The sequence below is a fragment of the Tenrec ecaudatus genome, chromosome Y, assembly GCF_050624435.1.
Source record: "Tenrec ecaudatus isolate mTenEca1 chromosome Y, mTenEca1.hap1, whole genome shotgun sequence".
Lineage (NCBI taxonomy): Eukaryota > Metazoa > Chordata > Mammalia > Afrosoricida > Tenrecidae > Tenrec > Tenrec ecaudatus.
The window spans coordinates 19,336,794-19,359,660 of NC_134549.1; the positions used below are offsets into that span (position 1 = coordinate 19,336,794).

Here is a 22,867-nt window from a genome sequence, read left to right on the forward strand (position 1 = left end):
CCCCGCCCCCGGACCCCGGGCCAGTCTGTCGCGGGCGCGATCGGGGACCCGCACGGCGCCGGACCCTGCCGCCCGGGCCGTGAGCGCACTGGGGCCGCTGCGCCCCGTCCTTCCGCGCCGGCCCCGTGGGGGCGGGAGGCCGCGTGCGCCCCGGGGCCCCGAGGGGCGGGCCCTGCGCTTCGTCGCCGCCTCCCTGGTGACCGCGCGCTGCAGGCTGCGCCGCGAGCTCCCAACCGCGCGACCGAAGTCGCCGGCGTCCGGGGGGCACCTAGGAGCCCGCCCCGAGGACCCCCCGACATGTAAGTCACCCCTGGGGCGGGGGCTCCCCCGGAGCAGGGTCTGCGCCGCCGGCCGCGGGTCCCCGGATCCAGAAAGCGCCCAAACTGGGGCGCAGGGCGACTTGCACCGCGGGGCGCTCCAGTTACGGGGCGTGTCGCCATCGGAGACCCAGGGCGCGGGAAAGCTCCGGGGTGCAGGTGCTCGTCCCTGGGTGGAGGGACCCAAGCAGCCCGGCGGGCGGGGCACGTTGGGTGCTTGGCTGAGCCCCAGAATATGGGCGGGTGGAACTCGGCGGGGCGCTGACCTCCAGGTTTCCCGCCCACGGCCTGGGCTGGGCAGGGCCATCACGGCGGCTTCACAGGCGCCCTGGGCAGGAGCGTGCAGCTCACCCCCCGGTCAGCGGTTCAAACCCACCAGCCGCCCCGGGGGAGGAAGATGAGGCTGCTGCGCCTGCAAAGAATCGCAGCCTCGGGAAAGCCGCGGGGCGAGGCGGTTCCGCTCTGCGCTGTAGCGACGCGGAGTGAGACCTGGCCGCGCGCAGGGAGGTTGCATTAGTGGGGTGTCTTTTAGGGTTTGGGACGCTGTCAAACTGCATGGAAGCAGATGCCTTCTGCTGCTCCCTCCGTGCAGGCTGGAGGATGCAACCTTCGAGCTTTTGGTTCATAGCCACGCCCTTGGGGCACCGGGGCCCCTTGCCCCCCAAAGCTGACAGCCTTGAACTCGCTGTGGGGCAGTTCCGCCCGGCCGCACCCACCGCAGTCTCCCCGTAACAGGATCGGTCTGCACACCCTGCAGACTGCAGCACCAACGTCCAAGCCTTCCCTTCTCAGATGCAAGAAACTCACTCGGGTCTTTCGCTCTGCAGGGACCTCTGCCGAGTTCTCCTCGCGCTCGGGCTGCTTCTGGAGCCCTGGGAGCTCCGGGCAGACAGCGCCGTGCGACCCAATATCCTCCTGATCATGGCGGATGACCTGGGCATCGGGGATCTCGGTTGCTATGGAAACGACACGCTGAGGTAAAGCTGGAAGGTGGTGGTGGGGTTCACGTGTGTGAGTCGGTGATGCATTTAGAAACCTGCCCGTAGACACCGCGGGGAGTTTCGCTAGTGCACCAGAAGCGGCCCAGGGGTTCCAACATGTGACATATTTGAGCTGCGAACTCGCTCCAGGGTCAGCTGTTCAAACCCACCATCCTCTCTGGAGACCAGAAGGCTGAGGTCCAGGGGTGGTGGGCAGGGCCAGGCTCCTTCAGGTGGCTCAGGGCCCTTCCCGTGGTCTCTCCCAGCCCCTGGGGGTGGGGGAAGGCACGGGTGTCCCTGAGCTTGGGTCCCCATCTCTCCAACCTCGACGTCTGTCTCTAGTAGCCGTCTCCCCTCTGTGTCCCTCTGTCCCTCCTCCTCTGTGGTCAGGGCACCACTCCTGTAGGGTGAGGGACCCCCTGCCCCAGGGTGACCTCATGCTGATTAACGTCTGCACAGACACCCATGGGAGGTCCAGGGGTGGGCAGGGCCGGGCTCCCTCAGGAGGCTCCAGGGAAAGGTCTTTCCTCAGGGTCACTCCCTGGGGACCCCAGACATCCCTGGGCTTGTGGCCGAATCTCTCCGGCCTCCCCTCCGTCTCCAGGTGGCCGTCCAACACCCCCCACACCCCCTCCCCCCGTGTCCCTTTGTGTCCCAAGGGCGCCACTCCTATAGGACGAGGGTCCCCCTAATAAGCTAGCCTGTCAAGATTCTTAGCCTTCTTAACTTCACGGAGCTCCCGTTTCCAAACAAGGCGCCCTTCTCAGATTCCAGGGCTTAGGACTTGGACGTGCCTTTAGATGCAGTTGAGACACTTAAGCCAAAGGCTGGAGACTCTGGTCTATCCAGACGCACCTAGAAAGACAGACCTGCCCACCCACACCTGGAGAACCAGCCACGGAACACCCCACAGGGCGCAGTTCTGCTCTGGCACGCACGCGCGCACTGGAGCACCGGGAGCTGGTGCACTTCTCGGTCCCACACACGCACGCGCACACATGGACGCACGCACGGACACAGGGACACACGGACGCAGGCATGCCCTGGAGCACCGGGAGCTGGTCCAGTTCTCGATCCCACACACGCGCACACGCACGGACACAGGGACACACAGACGCAGGCATGCCCTGGAGCACCGGGAGCTGGTCCAGTTCTCGATCACATGCACGCACGCACGCACTGGAGCACCGGGAGCTGGTGCACTTCTCGATCACGCACATGCACGCGCGCACTAAAGCACCGGGAGCTGGTCCAGTTCTCGATCCCACACACGCGCACACGCACGGACACAGGGACACACAGACGCAGGCATGCCCTGGAGCACCGGGAGCTGGTGCAGTTCTCGATCACGCGCATGCACGCGTGCACTGGAGCACCGGGAGCTGGTGCACTTCTCGATCACGCGCATGCACGCGCGCACACACGGACACAGGGACACACAGACGCAGGCATGCCCTGGAGCACCGGGAGCTGGTGCACTTCTCGATCACGCGCATGCACGCGTGCACTGGAGCACCGGGAGCTGGTGCACTTCTCGATCACGCGCATGCACGCGCGCACACACGGACACAGGGACACACAGACGCAGGCATGCCCTGGAGCACCGGGAGCTGGTGCAGTTCTCGATCACGCGCATGCACGCGTGCACTGGAGCACCGGGAGCTGGTGCACTTCTCGATCACGCGCATGCACGCGCGCACACACGGACACAGGGACACACAGACGCAGGCATGCCCTGGAGCACCGGGAGCTGGTGCACTTCTCGATCACGCGCATGCACGCGCGCACACACGGACACAGGGACACACAGACGCAGGCATGCCCTGGAGCACCGGGAGCTGGTGCACTTCTCGATCACGCGCACGCACGCACGCACGCACGCACGCACGCACGCACTGGAGCATCAGGAGCTGGTCCAGTTCCCGATCACGCGCACGCACGCACGCACGCACGCAGGGAGCATCAGGAGCTGGTCCAGTTCCCGATCACGCGCACGCACGCACGCACGGAGCATCAGGAGCTGGTCCAGTTCCCGATCACGCGCACGCACGCACGCACGGAGCATCAGGAGCTGGTCCAGTTCTCCATCACGCGCACGCACGCACGCACGGAGCACCAGGAGCTGGTCCAGTTCCCGATCACGCGCACGCACGCACGCACGGAGCACCAGGAGCTGGTCCAGTTCCCGATCACGCGCACGCACGCACGCACGGAGCACCGGGAGCTGGTCCAGTTCCCGATCACGCGCACGCACGCACGCACGGAGCACCAGGAGCTGGTCCAGTTCCCGATCACGCGCACGCACGCACGCACGGAGCACCAGGAGCTGGTCCAGTTCCCGATCACGCGCACGCACGCACGCACGGAGCACCAGGAGCTGGTCCAGTTCCCGATCACGCGCACGCACGCACGCACGCACGCAGCACCGCGAACTGGGCGTGCGCTTGACTGACGCTAAGGGAACGTGCTCAGCGAGGAATCCCAGAGCCGGAAGTGGGTCGCCAGCCAATGGGAGCCGGGCGGAGCGCGGTTCCCGGGCCGCCCACACGGGGGCGCTGCTGTGACTCAGCACCCCCTGGACCCAGCAGGCACGGGATTGGCGGGCTCGGGCTCCACCCACCTGATGCTGACGTGGGCGTGGTTTCCCCAGGACCCCCAATATTGACCGGCTGGCCCAGGAAGGCGTGAAGCTGACGCAGCACCTGGCCGCTGCGCCCCTGTGCACCCCGAGCCGAGCTGCTTTCCTCACCGGGAGGCACGCCTTCCGCTCAGGTGGGTGCCTTCGGAGAGGGGTGGCGTGGGGTGGGGGTGGGGGGTCACATCTGCCCTTTCTGGTTGTCCATCCCCATCGCCTAGTGGGGGGGGCGCAGAGGAAAATCCCCAGGACAGGGCGGAGCTGCCCCTGTGGGTCTCCCAGGATGTCAGTCTGGTCTGTCTCCCCAGGAGCTAATGGATAGAGAGATATGCAGATAGACGATTGATAGACAGACAGACACACTGCCCTCGAGTGGACGCCGACTCACAACAACCCTGCAGGACAGGGCGGAGCTGCCCCTGGGGGTCTCCCAGGCGGTCAGTCTGCACGGGAGCAGACGGTCAGGTCTTTCTCCCCAGGAGCTAATGGATAGAGAGATTTGCAGATAGATGATTGATAGACAGACAGACACACTGCCATCGAGGACGCCGACTCATGGCGACCCTGCAGGACAGGGCGGAGCTGCCCCTGGGGGTCTCCAGAACTGACTCTTTACAGGAGCAGACGGTCTCTTCTTTCTCCCTGGGAGCGGCTGGTGGTTCTGAACTGCTGACCTTGCAGTTAGCAGCCCCAATGTGCAACCACCAAGCCACCAGGGTCCTGTCTGTCTTAGCGAGCCCTGCAGAGAAGTGCAGTTTTCCGGGATTCAGGACTGAAACTCGTTCGGCCCCCAAGGCTGCCCTCAGCAGATCAATAAGAGGGGCATCACAGACGGGTTTGGACTCAGAGCACGGAAAGAAACAAGTTCGGCTCCTCCAGCAGGCGTGAGAGCCTGGTTCTCTCTGCGGGATTTCTTTTCTGTCTCGGGTTGGAAATGCCGTTTCCACACGGGCCCCTGACAGTTCGTCGTAGTCACGAGCTTCCACCTGGATCTGACCCCAGCGACCCCATGCACAACCAGAGGAACCACTGCCCTGCCCTGCACCATCCTCACCTGTGCACGGGGCTGCAGCCACCGTGTGCCTCCACCTCACCTAGGGCAGTGGTTCTCAACCTTCCTGTTGCCACGACCCTTGAATACAGTTCCTCATCACTGTCATTTGCAACTCTTATGAATTGGGCGACCCCTGCAAAAGGATCCCTCAACAGCACCCCCCATGGGGTCGCGACCCACAGGTTGAGAACCACTGATCTAGGGCCTTCCTCTGTCGCTACCCCTCCGATTGACCAAGCAGGATGTCCCCTTCTCCAGGCCCTGGTCTCTTCTAACAACATGTCCAACATGCAGGAGACAAAAATCTCCCCTAACCCCCGCCTCTAGGGGGCGCTCTGACACAGACCCTCCCCGTCCCTGCCTCTAGGGGGCGCTCTGACACAGACCCTCCCCGTCCCTGCCTCTAGGGGGCGCTCTGACACAGAACCTCCCCGTCGCTGCCTCTAGGGGGCGCTCTGACACAGAACCTCCCCGTCCCCACCTCTAGGGGGCGCTCTGACACAGACCCTCCCCGTCCCTGCCTCTAGGGGGCGCTCTGGGACAGAACCTCCCCGTCCCCGCCTCCAGGGGGCGCTCTGGGACATAGCCTCCTTGTTCCAGCCTCTAGGGGTCGCTCTGACACAGACCCTCCCCGTCCCCGCCTCTAGGGGGCACTCTGGGACAGAACCTCCCTGTCCCCGCCTCTAAGGTGCGCTCTGGGACAGAACCTCCCCGTCCCCGCCTCTAGGGGGCGCTCTGACACAGAACCTCCCCGCCCCCGCCTCTAGGGGGCGCTCTGACACAGAACCTCCCCGTCCCCGCCTCTAGAGGGCGCTCTGACACAGAACCTCCCCGTCCCCGCCTCTAGGGGGCGCTCTGGCACAGAACCTCCCCGTCCCCGCCTCTAGGGGGCGCTCTGGCACAGAACCTCCCCGTCCCCGCCTCTAGGGGGCGCTCTGGCCATGCTTCTTCCAAGACAGACTTGATTGTCCTTTGGGCAGTCCAAATGCATCCCTTCTTCCGTCTTCCTTCCTTACTGTCTGTCCCTCCGCAGGAGGTCGGGACTTTTGGGATGGGAGTGGGCGGGGCGTTCAGGAGTAGAAAGTTGCACCTGAGTTTTCAGCTGCGAGGGACAGCGACGCTTTCTCCCGAGTTCCTGCCCACGTGTGACCTGCAGGTGGAGCCTTGAAGCCCCAGGGATGGGGGGGTCGCGCGCCTCTGGGTTCAGGTGCCGGGGAGCCCCTGGCCGTGGGGTCTCCTTGGTCCTGGGCGTGTCTGCCATCCGTGCTGGCCTGGAGCCTCTGCCCTCCTGTCTCTCCCAAGGGGTCTCCTTGACCCAGGGGGGCCCTGGAGCTGCACTGGTTTGCACGGGACCCTCCCCAAGGTCCGCAGTTCAAACCCACCGCTGCACGGGAGCAGACGAGGCTTTCTACTCCTGCCCAGAGCTAGTCTCAGGGTGGAATGGCACGATATGCAAATTGTGCGGCAGTAAGACTGATTGGGGGGCTGATTGAATTGCACGATATGCAAATTATGTGGCAGAAAAACTGATGGGGGGGGCTGAGAAAATAAGGCTTTATTCTGTCCTGCAGGGTCGCTGTGAGTCTGCATCCACTCAATGGCAGTGTGTCTGTCTGTCTATCCATCTATCTATCTTTCCATCCATCTATCTATCTATCCATCCATCCATCTATCCATTTATCTATCCATCCGTCCATCCATCCATCTATCTATCTATCTATCTATCTATCTATCTATCTATCTATCTATGTATCTATCTGCATATCTATCTATATCCAGTCTATCTATCTATCTATCTATGTATCTATCTGCATATCTATCTATATCCAGTCTATCTACATATCTATCTATCTATCTATCTATCTATCTATCTATCTATCTATCTATCTATCTATCTATCTACATATCCATGTATCCATTAGCTCCTAGGGAGAGAGACCAGACCGTCCACTCCCGTGCAGACTGACCGCCTGGGAGACCCCCAGGGGCAGCCCCGCCCTGTCCTGCAGGGTCCCCGTGAGTGGACATTGGCCTTTGGGCTGGATCTCTGATGCTGACCCCTCCTCCTTCCCTTTCCCCCCCATATTCCTGGGGCCCCACCTGTTGCAGCATCTCACAGAAATCCCACCTGCCGGATGCTAGGATCACCCCCACGCTGACCCTGAGACGCTAGGGGCCCCCTCCCCGGGCCGGGGTCCGAGGCAGGAAGGTCAGGCAGGCTTGACCTCTCCCCTCCTACGACCTGCCCCCAGGTATGGATGCCAGTGGCGGGTACCGGGCGCTGCAGTGGAACGCAGGCTCAGGCGGGCTTCCTCCCAACGAGACCACCTTCGCCCGGCTGCTGCACCTGCAAGGCTACAGGACGGGGATCATAGGTACGGGTGGGGCAGGGGGGCTGTTGGGCATCTCAGAGCAGCAGGACGCTGCCCCCACTTGCCCCACCCCCTCTCCCGTCCCAGCGTTGCTCCCTGGCCCGCAGGGCTCACAATGCCCAACTGCACCATTGTCACGGGAGAGCTGTCTTTACCGGGAGACTTGGGGGGCAGGGCACCCAGTTTTGCCTCAGCATGCCAGCGCCCCCGCCCCAGGTTAAGCCCGGGCTGAGTGTCACAGAAAGGCCGGACCCCCCACCATTCACAGCCTCGTCCCAGCAGGTGAGGGAGGGCCTGAGACCCCTGGGTGAGAGGACATTAGGGGACCCCACCACCGACAGGGAAGGGGTGGGGGGTGCGCCTCGGGGGTTCCCTGCACAGCTGTGCTCCCGGCTGTGGTCAGTTCACATGAAAGAATCCGGGGCGCAGTCCCAGAGGGAGTATGCATAGAAACAGACAGACACACAGACCCCCCCCAAAAAAGCAGGCAGACAGACAGACACACATATGCAAACACAGAGACAGACACATGCAAACACGGACACACAGACACAACAGACACACAGAGACCCACACAGACAGACACAGGTACACCGACACGTGCAAACAGACACACATGCAAACACACACATGCAAACACACACACGTGCAAACACACACAGACAGACACAGGTACACCGACACGTGCAAACACACACACATGCAAACACACACATGCAAACACACACACGTGCAAACACACACAGACAGACACAGGTACACCGACACGTGCAAACAGACACACATGCAAACACACACGTGCAAACACACACAGACTGACACACGAGCCAAACCACGCACCACGGACCCTGTTCCCACGGGGGGGCCCCAGGGGCTCTGCGTGGACCTGCACCCCCGGCTGGTCTGCGGCCGACCCTGGAGAAGCCTTCTGCCCGGCTTGTCCCCCGAGACCGCCTCTGGGTGGATCAGAACCTCCCACCTCTCGGTGAGCAGCTGAGCCTGACGCCCACCTGCCCCCCGAGACTCCCACACAACGCGACTGCGTCTGCTGAGTCGCCCTGGGCTGCTGCCCTGCAGGTCGGTGCTTGGAGCCCACCGTCCTGATGAGGCTGGCGGTGCCCCCAAGACCCACCACCTGGAGACCCACGGGGGTGGCGCTGCCCCGGCTGGCAGTTTGGGGGAGTCCCAGAAAATGGGGCTCCCAGGATCCCCGGGCGCGTGGCGTTCCCAGTGGGCTAGCCATGAAGCACAGGGTCAGCAGTGCGAACCCACCAGCCGCTCTGACCGAGAACGGCGAGGCTGCCTGCCTCGGGGACCCCAGGCCCCCCTGTTCCCTGTCCCGTGGGGCCGCTGGGCTCGGCACCCACTCAGCGGCCGGGTCTTTGTGTGTTTGCCCCTTGCTGTTTGGGAGTCAGTCTCCCTTCAGGGACCCCGGCTTCTGCTGCGTGCCCGTAATTCTGAAACCCTGATCCGTGACTAGCTGCTCACGCTGCCTGTGTGCCTGCCCGCTGCTTGTGGTGAGCCTGCGCCCGTGCGTGTGCGTGTGCTTCCACATGTGTGCATGTGTGTGTGCACACGCATGTGATTGTGTGTCAGTACACATCTCTGCGTGTGCTTCCACACGTGTGTGCATGGGTGTGTGCACACGCATGCATGTGATTGTGTGTCAGTACATGTCTCTGCATGTCTGTGTGTGCTTCCACGTGTGTGTGCATGTGTGTGTGCACACGCATGCATGTGATTGTGTGTCAGTACACGTCTCTGCATGTCTCTGCGTGTGCTTCCACGTGTGTGTGCATGAATGTGTGTGTCTGTGTGTAGAGGTTTCGTGCATGTGTGTGCTCTGTGTGTGCATGTGGGCCTGAGTGGGTACTGTCCATGTGCATTCATGCACACGTGCGCCCATACACATGTTTGCGTGTGCATATGTGTCTGTCCGTGTGGGCGCGTGCATTTGCATATGTCCGTGGGCAACTCTGTGTACGTGTGTGCTTCCACCTGTGTGCATGTTGGATGTATGTACGTGCGGGGGTGTCCACATGTGTCTGTTCATGTATGTACTCGGCTGAGTGCACGTGTGTAGGTAAATGTGTGGGTGTGCTTGCATGTGTGTGTCCGTGTATGTGGGTGTCCGTGTATGTGTGTCTCTACACGTTCATGTGTGCATGTGTGCATTTGCTTGCACGTGTGTGTGAAGCATGTCTGCGTCCGTGTACTCCTGCATGTGTGTGCATGGTTGTACACGCGTGTGTGCAGCCACGTGTGTGCGCACCTGTGGGTCTGTAGTGACTGCGTGTGCGCGTGTGTGAATGTGTGTGTGCGTGTGCACATGTGCAGCCATTTGTGTCCACGTGTGGGTGTCCATACGTGTGTGCTAGCGCATGTCAGCACGCGTGTGTGAGTGCACGTATGTGTTAGAACACGTGTGCGTGTTGGTTTGTGTGGGGGGTACTTGTGTGCTCTCACGTGTTACCGCATGTGTGTGTGTGGGTGCCCATGTGTGTGAGCGTTTGTGCATTTGTGTGTGGGGTGCTTGAGTGCCCACATGTTTTAGCGCACGTGTGCAGGAGCGTGTGAGCACGTGTGCAGGCGTTCATGGGCACGTGTGTTAGCACGCGTGCAGGTGTGTGTGTTCACATGTGCAGGTGTGTGTGGACACGTGTGTTAGCATGTGCAGGTGTGTGTGAGCACGTGTGCAGGTGTTCGTGGGCACGTTTGCAGGAGCGTGTTAGCACGTGTGCAGGTGCGTATGTGCACGTGTGTTAGCACGTGTGCAGGTGCGTATGTGCACGTGTGTTAGCGCGTGTGCAGGTGCATGTGGGCACGTGTGTTAGCGCGTGTGCAGGTGCATGTGGGCACGTGTGTTAGCGCGTGTGCAGGTGCGCGGGGCCCGTGCGCGTTCGCTCACTGGGGCGTGTGCCCTTGCACGCGCGTGTGTCCCCAGGAAAGTGGCACCAGGGCGTGAGCTGCCGGGCGCGGGGCGACCACTGCCACCACCCGCTGCAGCACGGGTTTGACTCCTTCTACGGCATGCCCTTCTCGCTGGTCAACGACTGCCACCCCCGGCGCCCGCCCGAGGTGGACGCCGCCCTGCGCGCCAAGCTGGGGGCCTTCTCGCAGGCGCTGGCGCTGGCCGTGCTCACGCTGGCGGGCGGCCGGGCGCTGGGCTCGCTGTCCCTGCCCTGGAGGGCCATCGTGGGCCTGGCCGGCCTGGCCGCGCTCTTCTCCGCGTCCTGGTACAGCAGCTTCGGCTTCGTGCGCCGCTGGAACTGCGTCCTGATGCGCGACGGCCGCGTCACCGAGCAGCCCATGCAGCTGGAGCGGGCGGCCGGCAGGATGCTGCGCGAGGCCCGGGCCTTCCTGCGCAGGTGCTGGGGCGCCCGGGGCGGGCGGGGGGACTGCGCCCACCACCTGCCTCCCCGGCCCACCTGCGCTCCTCCCGGGCGCTGTGCACTCGGCCAGGAGCTGCAGTCGCCCCTCGAGCTGCTCACCCCACGGTCAGCGGTTCAAACCCACCAGCCGCCCGGACAGAGAGAGACCAGACCGTCTGCTCCCGTGCAGACTGACCACCTGGGAGACCCCCAGGGGCAGCCCCGCCCTGTCCTGCAGGGTCCCCGGGAGCCGGCTCGCACAGCACGGCCTCAGGAAGCAAGCTAAGGGGCTAGGGTGTCGCCGCGGGTTAAGCACCGGGCTGCAGACGACAAGGTCAGCGGCTGAGAGCCACCGGCCAGTCCTGGTGATCGGTACGGATTTCACGGGTCTCCTGCCGGAAAGGTGGGGATCTTGCACGGAGCAGCCCCTGCCTGGCTTTCAAGTCTTTGGGAATCAGGAATGGCCCTGGGAAGCGCTCTGGGCGGAACCCACAGGTTAGGGGTTCGAATCCAGCAGCCGCTGGAGAGGAGCGAGATGAGGCTCTCTGCTCCTGTGCATGTCCACAGTCATTGTGCCCCACAGGGTCCCCGCGGCAGGAACGACACCCGGTTGAGGGTGGGTGGCAGGTCATGGGTTGGCTAGCGGGCACGGTGGTGCAGGGAGCCAGCACTGACTGATGGAGGGAGGAGACCCACAGGGGGCGCGTTGAGTCAGCACTGAGTCCATGGAGGGAGGAGACCCACAGGGGGCGCCGTGAGTCAGCACTCACTCCATGGAGGGAGGAGACCCACAGGGGGCGCAGTGAGTCAGCACTGACTCCATGGAGGGAGGAGACCCACAGGGGGCGCCGTGAGTCAGCACTGACTGATGGAGGGAGGAGACCCACAGGGCGCCGTGAGTCAGCACTGACTGATGGAGGGAGGAGACCCACAGGGGGCGCCGTGAGTCAGCACTGACTCCATGGAGGGAGGAGACCCACAGGGGGCGCCGTGAGTCAGCACTGACTCCATGGAGGGAGGAGACCCACAGGGGGCGCCCTGAGTCAGCACTGACTGATGGAGGGAGGAGACCCACAGGGGGCGCCGTGAGTCAGCACTGACTGATGGAGGGAGGAGACCCACAGGGGGCGCCATGAGTCAGCACTCACTCCATGGAGGGAGGAGACCCACAGGGGGCGCCGTGAGTCAGCACTGACTGATGGAGGGAGGAGACCCACAGGGGGCGCCGTGAGTCAGCACTGACTCCATGGAGGGAGGAGACCCACAGGGGGCGCTGTGAGTCAGCACTGACTGATGGAGGGAGGAGACCCACAGGGGGCGCCGTGAGTCAGCACTGACTGATGGAGGGAGGAGACCCACAGGGGGCGCCGTGAGTCAGCACTGACTGATGGAGGGAGGAGACCCACAGGGGGCGCCGTGAGTCAGCACTGACTGATGGAGGGAGGAGACCCACAGGGGGCGCCGTGAGTCAGCACTGACTGATGGAGGGAGGAGACCCACAGGGGGCGCCGTGAGTCAGCACTGACTCCATGGAGGGAGGAGACCCACAGGGGGCGCCCTGAGTCAGCACTGACTGATGGAGGGAGGAGACCCACAGGGGGCGCCGTGAGTCAGCACTGACTCCATGGAGGGAGGAGACCCACAGGGGGCGCCGTGAGTCAGCACTGACTCCATGGAGGGAGGAGACCCACAGGGGGCGCCGTGAGTCAGCACTGACTCCATGGAGGGAGGAGACCCACAGGGGGCGCCGTGAGTCAGCACTGACTCCATGGAGGGAGGAGACCCACAGGGGGCGCCGTGAGTCAGCACTGACTGATGGAGGGAGGAGATCCACAGGGGGCGCCGTGAGTCAGCACTGACTCCATGGAGGGAGGAGACCCACAGGGGGTGCTGTGAGTCAGCACTGAGTCCATGGAGGGAGGAGACCCACAGGGGGCGCCGTGAGTCAGCACTGACTCCATGGAGGGAGGAGACCCACAGGGGGCGCCGTGAGTCAGCACTGACTGATGGAGGGAGGAGACCCACAGGGCGCCGTGAGTCAGCACTGACTGATGGAGGGAGGAGACCCACAGGGGGCGCCGTGAGTCAGCACTGACTCCATGGAGGGAGGAGACCCACAGGGGGCGCCGTGAGTCAGCACTGACTCCATGGAGGGAGGAGACCCACAGGGGGCGCCGTGAGTCAGCACTGACTGATGGAGGGAGGAGACCCACAGGGGGCGCCGTGAGTCAGCACTGACTCCATGGAGGGAGGAGACCCACAGGGGGCGCCGTGAGTCAGCACTGACTCCATGGAGGGAGGAGACCCACAGGGGGCGCCGTGAGTCAGCACTGACTGATGGAGGGAGGAGACCCACAGGGCGCCGTGAGTCAGCACTGACTGATGGAGGGAGGAGACCCACAGGGGGCGCCGTGAGTCAGCACTGACTCGATGGAGGGAGGAGACCCACAGAGGGCGCCGTGAGTCAGCGCTGACTCCATGGAGGGAGGAGACCCACAGGGGGCGCCGTGAGTCAGCACTGACTCCATGGAGGGAGGAGACCCACAGGGGGCGCCGTGAGGTGAGCGTGTTTGGTTAGTGTATGTGGATAATCTGGACTGACTAACATAGCAGGTCAGGACCCGTTTTGCATGTGCACCGTGCAGTCCCCTTCCTGACCTTCACTATATCCTACAACCATCTTCTTTTCCTGTCTCCAAACTGGACTGTTAAGATTCCAGAAGTTGATCGTCCCCGAGACCAGGGAGGGGCATGAATGTCCAGCCCTGGATCTGTGGCTGTTGTTGACCTTGAGTTCCCCATCACATTCCCCAAAGTAACCCCAACCCGCTGCCGTCCATTCGATGCTGGCTCCTAGCGACCTCACAGAACGGGACTGTCCTTCCGGGAGGCCACAGCCTCATCTGTCTCCCCTGGACCGCCCGGTGGTTTTGAACTACCGACCTTGCCGTGAGCAGCCCGGCAAGTAACCCACACACGACAAGTCCGACATGAGCCCGCAAGTCTGATACTAGTGCATGGCTTCCTCCTCCCTGGGACTCACGCAGCCACACAGTGATGCAAAAATGCAGGGAGATCACAGGCCGGTGGCTGCAAAGTCCAGTGCATGCAGGGGTGGAGGATGCATCTCTGGGGCTCCGTGCGGCTTGTGCAGGGGAAGGTGAAGCAGAGAGAGAGTGTGTGTCCTGCCTCCCGGGGGTGGGGGGGGGGGGGAGAGGATGTTGCACGACATTCCCTGGCTGGGAAAGGTTCCCGGGGCTCCCACCCGACACCCCACTATGGTGGAGTTCAGTGTAATGGATAAAGTGAAGCCCTATGGGAGCAGGCAGCCTCACCTCTCTGCTTCCGGGCGGCTGGGAGATTTGAACCCCTGACGTGCCGATGAGCATGCGAACGCACAGCCCACCGCCCTGCCTGAGCGTCTTGCCGACGCCCCACGTTGCCGTTGGGCGCTGTGAGGGGGCTCTGACCCATAGCGACCCCCCTGTCCCCACCCCGTCCGCCGCCGAGGGAGCTGTGAGCTCCGAGCGAGACCCCCGTCTTCCCCTTCCAGCAACAAGCACCGGCCCTTCCTGCTGTTCGTCTCCTTGCTGCACGTCCATCTGCCCCTGGTCAGCACGCCCAGGTTCCTCGGGAAGAGCCGGCACGGCGCGTACGGGGACAACGTGGAGGAGATGGACTGGATGGTGGGTGAGTCCCGGGCAGAGCTGCCCCCCCCGTCCTCCCCCCGCCCCCCTCGCGTGGCCACTGTGGGTCCCCAGTGCCGCCCCACCCAGGGGCTCAGCTTCCAGCTGCACATCAGGCGGGGTTCTGTGGGGACCCGCGGGGCTTCAGGTGCAGGTCTCCAGACCTTGCTTCCTAGTCTCTCTCAGTCCGGAAGCTCTGCTGAGGCCTGTGCACCCCGGGCGATGCCCCCGTGTTGGAAAAACACGTGCAACGGAGTCCAGCCTCCGGGCAGCACACAGGCCCCCATGCGGGCAGTGGACCCTGGAAGAAGGGGCGCGCGCAGACGGCGACTCGCGGCTGAGGCCGTGGGGTCGCCGCTTGTCCGTCCACGTCCGTGGACTCCCGGGACCGGCCCGTGAGGACAGCGGGGGGAGGGGACTGCGCACTGCGGAAACCTGACCCTGTCCTACAGCTCCTCCTGGGGCGGTGCCCCCCCCCCCGTGAAGTCATTGTCGCTGCTACGTCATCACTGTCACGTCACTACTGTGATGAGTCGGGCGCCCCCTGTGAGAGGGTCGCTGGGGGGGGGGGGGCTCCAAGGGGGTCGCGACCCACAGGTTGAGAACCGCTGCCCCAGAGGCACCCGGTACGGAGCCGTGCGCGCGCACGTGCACGTGCACACGCGCATCCGGCGTGGGGTGCGTTCCTCCTGGGACCCGCCTCACTGGGCGCCTCGGAGGGAGCCCTGTCGGCCGGTCTCACCGCGTGAACCGCCGAAGGCGCGAGTCCTGGCACCCGCCGTGCCCGTGGGGCCCGCGGTTACGCCCGGCAGCCTGAGCACCGCGGTGCCTCTGACTGACAGTGCTGCCCTCCTTCTGCGCTCCGCTATTTATACGTTTGCGCTGACGCACTGACGTAATCACGGACATACGTCTCACTGACGCACACAGTCGCAGGTGGGCGGGGTCAGCGGCGTTCCGTGTTGCTCGCTGGGTCCTAAAGCCCTCCGGCCTCCTGCCTTCCCTCTCCCCTCTTCCCGCCAACCCCGCGCGCGTCCAGGTGAAATCCTGCGCGCCCTTGAGGAGCACGGGCTGAAGAACAACACCTTCACCTACTTCACCTCCGACCACGGAGGCCACCTGGAGGCCAGAGACGGGCCGCGCCAGCTGGGCGGCTGGAACGGAGTGTACCGCGGTGAGTCCCACCTGACCGCACAGGTGAGCTCCCACCTGAGCAGGTGGAACTGGGGTCGTGCGAGGCGGGGGCGCACGCGATGGGCCAGCGAGATTCGGGAAGCGGTGCATTAAGCTCCGGGCCGCGCAGCGCAAGGTCAGCGGTTCAAACCCACCGGCCGCCCCTTGGAATGAAAACGAGGCTGCGTGCGTGCAAAAAGCAGGGCGTCCTGCAGGGCCGTCCTGAGTGGACATCGCCCCCCCAACGCAGGCCTTTCTCGCCTTCCCTCTCCCTGCCGCCCGCCCGCCCCCCACACTCCCCGTCCCTCGCCCCCCCAGTCTTGGAAGGCTCAGCCCCCAAACTGCTTAGATTTTTCTTGCACCCCGCGTGTGGCTCACTCTGCCGGCTTGCGGGGACCCCTGACCGCAGCGTGCTGTTTGCTCACAGGAGGCAAAGGCATGGCCGGCTGGGAAGGGGGCATCCGCGTCCCCGGCATCTTCCGCTGGCCCGGGGAGCTGCCCGCCGGCCGCGAGGTCCACGAGCCCACCAGCCTGATGGACATCTTCCCCACGGTGGTCCAGCTGGGGGGCGGCCAGGTGCCCCAGGACAGGTGCGTGCGGGGCAGTCGGGGTGGGGGTGGGCCCGCAACCCACAGCTTCCTGAAAATCAAACAAAATGACAGCTTTCGAGTGGACACGGCTCTCGGGGACCCTGCAGGACAGGGCGGAGCTGCCCCCGGGGGTCTCCCAGGCGGTCAGTCTGCACGGGAGCGGTCTTTACAGCGTAGAGGGCAGGTCTGAAGCCGCCGGCCGCGCCTGGGGGAAGGCAGGGCTCTGTCCGCGTGGGGTCAGAGCGTGAGGCTCCCTAACAGGGTGCTGTACCCGGTCCGACATGGTCCAGCGGTCGGCGCTGACCGGATGGATGGAGGGACTTAGGAATGAGGGTTGGGAATGCCCCCGCTGACCCTCCCCGACCCCCCCACATGTCAGGGTGCTGGACGGACACAACCTGCTGCCCCTGCTGCGGGGGACGGCCCCGCACGCGCCCCACGAGTTCCTGTTCCACTACTGCGGGGTCCACCTGCACGCTGCCCGCTGGCATCACAGGGACAGTAAGTGGCTCCGACTCTGCCCCTCGCTGCGGGGACGCCCCTGGGGGGTGATGAGCGCGGTCCTCCGGAAGCACCAGTGTCATCCACGGGGTGTGCAGGGATTGGGCATTTCCCGGGGGCTCGCTCTGGGTCAGCGCTGCATTCCCGGGTCAGGATGTCCACCCTGCAGGGGCTCCTTATGCGAGGGCCCACTGTCCGGCCTCCTAGCAGGCAGGATGGGGCGTGCGCGGGGTGGTCTCTGCAGACGCGAGGAGGTGGGACTGGGCATTCCTGTGTCCACGCAGGCGGCAGGACCTGGAAGGTGCACTACGTGACCCCGCAGTTCCACCCCGAGGGGGCCGGGGCCTGCTACGGCCGAGGGGTCTGTCCATGCGCCGGGCCCGGCGTCACGCACCACAGCCCGCCCCTGCTCTTCGAGCTGTCCAGGGACCCCTCCGAGGCGCACCCGCTGACCCCCGAGTCCGAGCCGCTGCACGGCGAGGTGCTGGCGCGCGTGGGCGCGGCGGTGGACAAGCAGCGGGCGTCCCTGCAGCCCGCGCCCGCGCAGCTCTCCGTGGGCAACATCGCCTGGAAGCCCTGGCTGCAGCCCTGCTGCGGGACCTTCCCCTTCTGCGCCTGCCAGGAGGACGACGAAGGCGGCGGGGCCCCCCAGGAGCCGGGGCCATGAGTGGGAGCGCGGGCCCCCCCCAAAAGCATCCCTGAGCCCCCCACCACCCGAATCAAGCAGGCCGCCTGACCGCTCTGAGCAGAGCCCGGGTCCCCCAGGCGGTCAGTCTGCGCGGGAGCGGACAGGTCCCCATCCAAAGACTGACCTCCTGTTTGCAGCCAAGCCCCGGGGCCGCGTCGCCAACGTGAAATAAAAGCGCACTGCCGTCCGGTCCGAGCCACTCCCGCCCCCGCCCGCGAGCAGGACTGACCCGCCCAGAGCAGGCGGCACCTGTTACAGGAGCAGGTCCAGCGCGAACTGCTGACCTGGGAGCAGCCCAGCCGGTCGTGCAGTGTGACCCGGGCTGTGCGTGCGTTCGTGCATGTGTGTGGGCGCGTGCATGTGCGTGCGTGCATGTGTATGTGCATGTGTGTGTGCGCGCGTGTGTGCGTGCGTGTGTGCATATGTGTGCGTGTGTGCGCGCGTGTGTGTGCGTGTGTGCATGTGTGTGTACGCGCATCCCCACCACCATGCAGCCCATTGGAACTCACCATCCCTGCATAGGGCTTCAGAGCTGTATCAGTCTCATATTTCTCCTGGGGAGCAGATGCTGGATTTGAACCACTGACCTTGCACTGAGAAGTCCACCATGTACCTAACTGTCCAAGGGCTGCACACGTGTGCATGGTAATTAACTCAGTCAGTGCTGACTCACGGCGCCCCCTGTGGGTCTCCATCCTCCATCAGTCAGTGCTGACTCACGGCGCCCCCTGTGGGTCTCCTCCCTCCATCAGTCAGTGCTGACTCACGGCGCCCCCTGTGGGTCTCCTCCCTCCATGGAGTCAGAGCTGACTCACGGCGCCCCTGTGGGTCTCCTCCCTCCATGGAGTCAGTGCTGACTCACGGCGCCCCCTGTGGGTCTCCTCCCTCCATCAGTCAGTGCTGACTCACAGCGCCCCCTGTGGGTCTCCTCCCTCCATCAGTCAGTGCTGACTCACAGCGCCCCCTGTGGGTCTCCTCCCTCCATGGAGTCAGTGCTGACTCACGGCGCCCCCTGTGGGTCTCCTCCCTCCATGGAGTCAGTGCTGACTCAGGGCGCCCCCTTGTGGGTCTCCTCCCTCCATCAGTCAGTGCTGACTCACGGCGCCCCCTGTGGGTCTCCTCCCCCCATGGAGTCAGTGCTGACTCACGGCGCCCCCTGTGGGTCTCCTCCCTCCATCAGTCAGTGCTGACTCACGGCGCCCCCTGAGGGTCTCCTCCCCCCATGGAGTCAGTGCTGACTCACGGCGCCCCCTGTGGGTCTCCTCCCTCCATGGAGTCAGTGCTGACTCACGGCGCCCCCTGTGGGTCTCCTCCCTCCATGGAGTCAGTGCTGACTCACGGCGCCCCCTGTGGGTCTCCTCCCTCCATCAGTCAGTGCTGACTCACGGCGCCCCCTGTGGGTCTCCTCCCTCCATCAGTCAGTGCTGACTCACGGCGCCCCCTGTGGGTCTCCTCCCTCCATCAGTCAGTGCTGACTCACGGCGCCCCCTGTGGGTCTCCTCCCTCCATGGAGTCAGTGCTGACTCACGGCGCCCCCTGTGGGTCTCCTCCCTCCATCAGTCAGTGCTGACTCACGGCGCCCCCTGTGGGTCTCCTCCCTCCATGGAGTCACTGCTGACTCACAGCGCCCCCTGTGGGTCTCCTCCCTCCATCAGTCAGTGCTGACTCACGGCGCCCCCTGTGGATCTCCTCCCTCCATGCAGTCAGTGCTGACTCACGGCGCCCCCTGTGGGTCTCCTCCCTCCATGGAGTCAGTGCTGACTCACGGCGCCCCCTGTGGGTCTCCTCCCTCCATCAGTCAGTGCTGACTCACGGCGCCCCCTGTGGGTCTCCTCCCTCCATCAGTCAGTGCTGACTCACGGCGCCCCCTGTGGGTCTCCTCCCTCCATGGAGTCAGTGCTGACTCACGGCGCCCCCTGTGGGTCTCCACCCTCCATCAGTCAGTGCTGACTCACGGCGCCCCCTGTGGGTCTCCTCCCTCCATCAGTCAGTGCTGACTCACGGCGCCCCCTGTGGGTCTCCTCCCTCCATCAGTCAGTGCTGACTCACGGCGCCCCCTGTGGATCTCCTCCCTCCATGCAGTCAGTGCTGACTCACGGCGCCCCCTGTGGGTCTCCTCCCTCCATGGAGTCAGTGCTGACTCACGGCGCCCCCTGTGGGTCTCCTCCCTCCATCAGTCAGTGCTGACTCACGGCGCCCCCTGTGGGTCTTCTCCCTCCATGGAGTCAGTGCTGACTCACGGCGCCCCCTGTGGGTCTCCTCCCTCCATCAGTCAGTGCTGACTCACGGCGCCCCCTGTGGGTCTCCTCCCTCCATGGAGTCAGTGCTGACTCACGGCGCCCCCTGTGGGTCTCCTCCCTCCATGGAGTCAGTGCTGACTCACGGCGCCCCCTGTGGGTCTCCTCCCTCCATCAGTCAGTGCTGACTCACGGCGCCCCCTGTGGGTCTCCTCCCTCCATGGAGTCAGTGCTGACTCACGGCGCCCCCTGTGGGTCTCCTCCCTCCATCAGTCAGTGCTGACTCACGGCGCCCCCTGTGGGTCTCCTCCCTCCATGGAGTCAGTGCTGACTCACGGCGCCCCCTGTGGGTCTCCTCCCTCCATGGAGTCAGTGCTGACTCACGGCGCCCCCTGTGGGTCTCCTCCCTCCATCAGTCAGTGCTGACTCACGGCGCCCCCTGTGGGTCTCCTCCCTCCATGGAGTCAGTGCTGACTCACGGCGCCCCCTGAGGGTCTCCTCCCTCCATCAGTCAGTGCTGACTCTCGGCGCCCCCTGTGGGTCCCCTCCCTCCATGGAGTCAGTGCTGACTCATGGCGCCCCCTGTGGGTCTCCTCCCTCCATGGAGTCAGTGCTGACTCACGGCGCCCCCTGGGGGTCTCCTCCCTCCATCAGTCAGTGCTGACTCACGGCGCCCCCTGGGGGTCTCCTCCCTCCATGGAGTCAGTGCTGACTCACGGCGCCCCCTGTGGGTCTCCTCCTTCCATCAGTCAGTGCTGACTCACGGCGCCCCCTGGGGGTCTCCTCCCTCCATCAGTCAGTGCTGACTCACGGCGCCCCCTGTGGGTCTCCTCCCTCCATGGAGTCAGTGCTGACTCACGGCGCCCCCTGTGGGTCTCCTCCTTCCATCAGTCAGTGCTGACTCACGGCGCCCCCTGGGGGTCTCCTCCCTCCATCAGTCAGTGCTGACTCACGGCGCCCCCTGGGGGTCTCCTCCCTCCATCAGTCAGTGCTGACTCACGGCGCCCCCTGTGGGTCTCCTCCCTCCATCAGTCAGTGCTGGCTCACGGCGCCCCCTGGGGGTCTCCCCCCTTCATCAGTCGGTGCTGACTCACGGCGCCCCCTGTGGGTCTCCTCCCTCCATGGAGTCAGTGCTGACTCATGGCGCCCCCTGTGGGTCTCCTCCCTCCATGGAGTCAGTGCTGACTCACGGCGCCCCCTGTGGGTCTGCTCCCTCCATCAGTCAGTGCTGACTCACGGCGCCCCCTGTGGGTCTCCTCCCTCCATCAGTCAGTGCTGACTCACCACTGTTTCATCGGTGACCAGTTGATTCATTAAAGAACCCGGTTTCTAAGTGGCCGTGGCAGTGACATCATCATCTGCCAACTTGAGCAAAGGGGTAGAGTCTTGCCTGTCAATCAGGTCTCAGCCAATAACGCCTCTGTGTGGGCGGGGCCTTTCCTAAGCATTCTGGGAACTCCTGTCTTCCTCCCTGGAGGCGGGACACACATTCTCCCTGCAAGACATTCCTGCTGTCAGGACACGTGGAGACAGGCTGATGCAGCCCGAGCTCTGGAGCAGGAGGAGCCACGTGGAGGCCACGCTGGCGCTGAGCTGCTTCCACGGCCACTGGATCCACAAGACTCTGCACCCGCCGGCCTGTGACCCTCCTGCATCCGTGTCATTGCATGAGCTGCGTGCGTGTGGAGAGGACTGTATAGACTGGTATTGGCCATGGGGGCTAGTGTCGGACTGATGGACTTGACCTGGACTGGGCAGCGATGTTTTCTTAATAAGAAATCACAGTTTGAGATAAACTCTCTGTTACACAGTCATGAGTGTTTATGGATGTGTTTCGCTCGCCCACCCAGGCCGACACACGGAGAGTAAGACAGCAAACCTACGTCGGAGGATGAGCGAGTGCGCGTCCTAGAGCCTTTGGGAGAAAGGACTTTACAGCCACCAGTGTGTTCCTTTCTGTTCCGTTCTTGTGCGTTAACTTCTTAGTCGAAGCTGAAACCGTGTGTTCTCAATGTCTTAGACGATTACGAAGGGTCGCGGGAGGCACGGCCTTTGAATCACTGTATTTCTCAGCAATGTTATTTTGCACATAATTAAATACACGCAGCCGTTAGGTAGCTTATGATTCTATTTCATGTTTGGAAATTTCTGTCCAATCCTTCATGTTGTGAAATGACCCCTGTAATTAGTAAGCACGTCACAGGACCACACTGTCAATACAAGAAGCCTGAGTGTCATTATATCTATATGTACAATGATGATAAAATGGTTTTCAAATATACATATTTCAATCTGTTTTGCGATTATATATGTGTGTTGAGAATATACATACATGTTCAGAATATGTATATACGTTGAGATTATATATGTTGCGGTTATATATACGTTGAGATTATATATGTGATATAGTATATATGTTGAGATTATATATGTTGAGGTTATATACGTGTGAGCTTATATATGTTGAGATTACATCTATATGTTGAGAATATATGTATGTTGAGATTATATGTTGAGATATATGTATATGTTGAGATTATAGATATGTTGAGATTATAGATATGTTGAGATTATATGTGTGTTGAGAATATGTATATGTTGAGAATATATGTTGAGATTATATATATGTTGCGGTTATATATACGTTGAGATTATATATGTGATATTATATATATGTTGAGATTACATGTGTGTGAGATTATATATATGTTGAGATTACATTTATATGTTGAGATTATATGTTGAGAATTTATATGTATGTGTTGAGACTACATGTCAACGCACCAGCTTTCTTTGCTCCCCGAGGGTTATTCGGCTACTGAAACCCAAGAGCTCAGCTTTTGTAAAAATATTGAATTAAATGTAGTTTTTTCTCCCCCAACCACCGAGGTGGTGCAGACGCCCAGCGACCCTCTAAACCAGGGCAGAACTTCCCCGCGAGTTCCCGCGGCGGCCGCTGTTCAGGGGAATCCAAAGCCTCGTCTTCGTCCCGCGCAGCGGCCGCCGGTTTCCAACTCACGACCTCGCGCGTCGCAGCGCCGGTTTCAAAGCCTGCGCCGCGGAAGCCGGAACCTCCGGACCCGAGTCGCCGTGTTTCCCGCACGGAAGCTCCTCCCGAAGCACCGGGCGCGCTGGCGGCCGGAAGCGGAAGTGTGCGTCCCCTTGGGCGTCCGGGTTCGCGGGCTCGCGCTCCGCCGTCCGTCCTCCCGCGGGTCCGGGCCCCTGGGAGCGGGGGGCGCTGGGCGGGGGCGCTGCGCGGGGGG

At 63.1% G+C, this 22,867-nt stretch overlaps 1 protein-coding gene across 1 annotated transcript; it reads left to right on the forward strand.

Moving 5' to 3' along the window:
* Window positions 1–17,554, forward strand: LOC142435565 (arylsulfatase D-like). The gene is made up of 10 exons (XM_075539798.1): window positions 1–299; window positions 1,145–1,294; window positions 3,948–4,069; window positions 7,239–7,361; window positions 10,303–10,726; window positions 14,283–14,419; window positions 15,455–15,589; window positions 16,016–16,178; window positions 16,558–16,679; window positions 16,964–17,554. Coding segments are annotated over exons 1-10 (1,761 nt in total). The 5' UTR covers window positions 1–297; the 3' UTR covers window positions 17,347–17,554.
* Window positions 17,555–22,867: the final 5,313 nt, after the last annotated feature.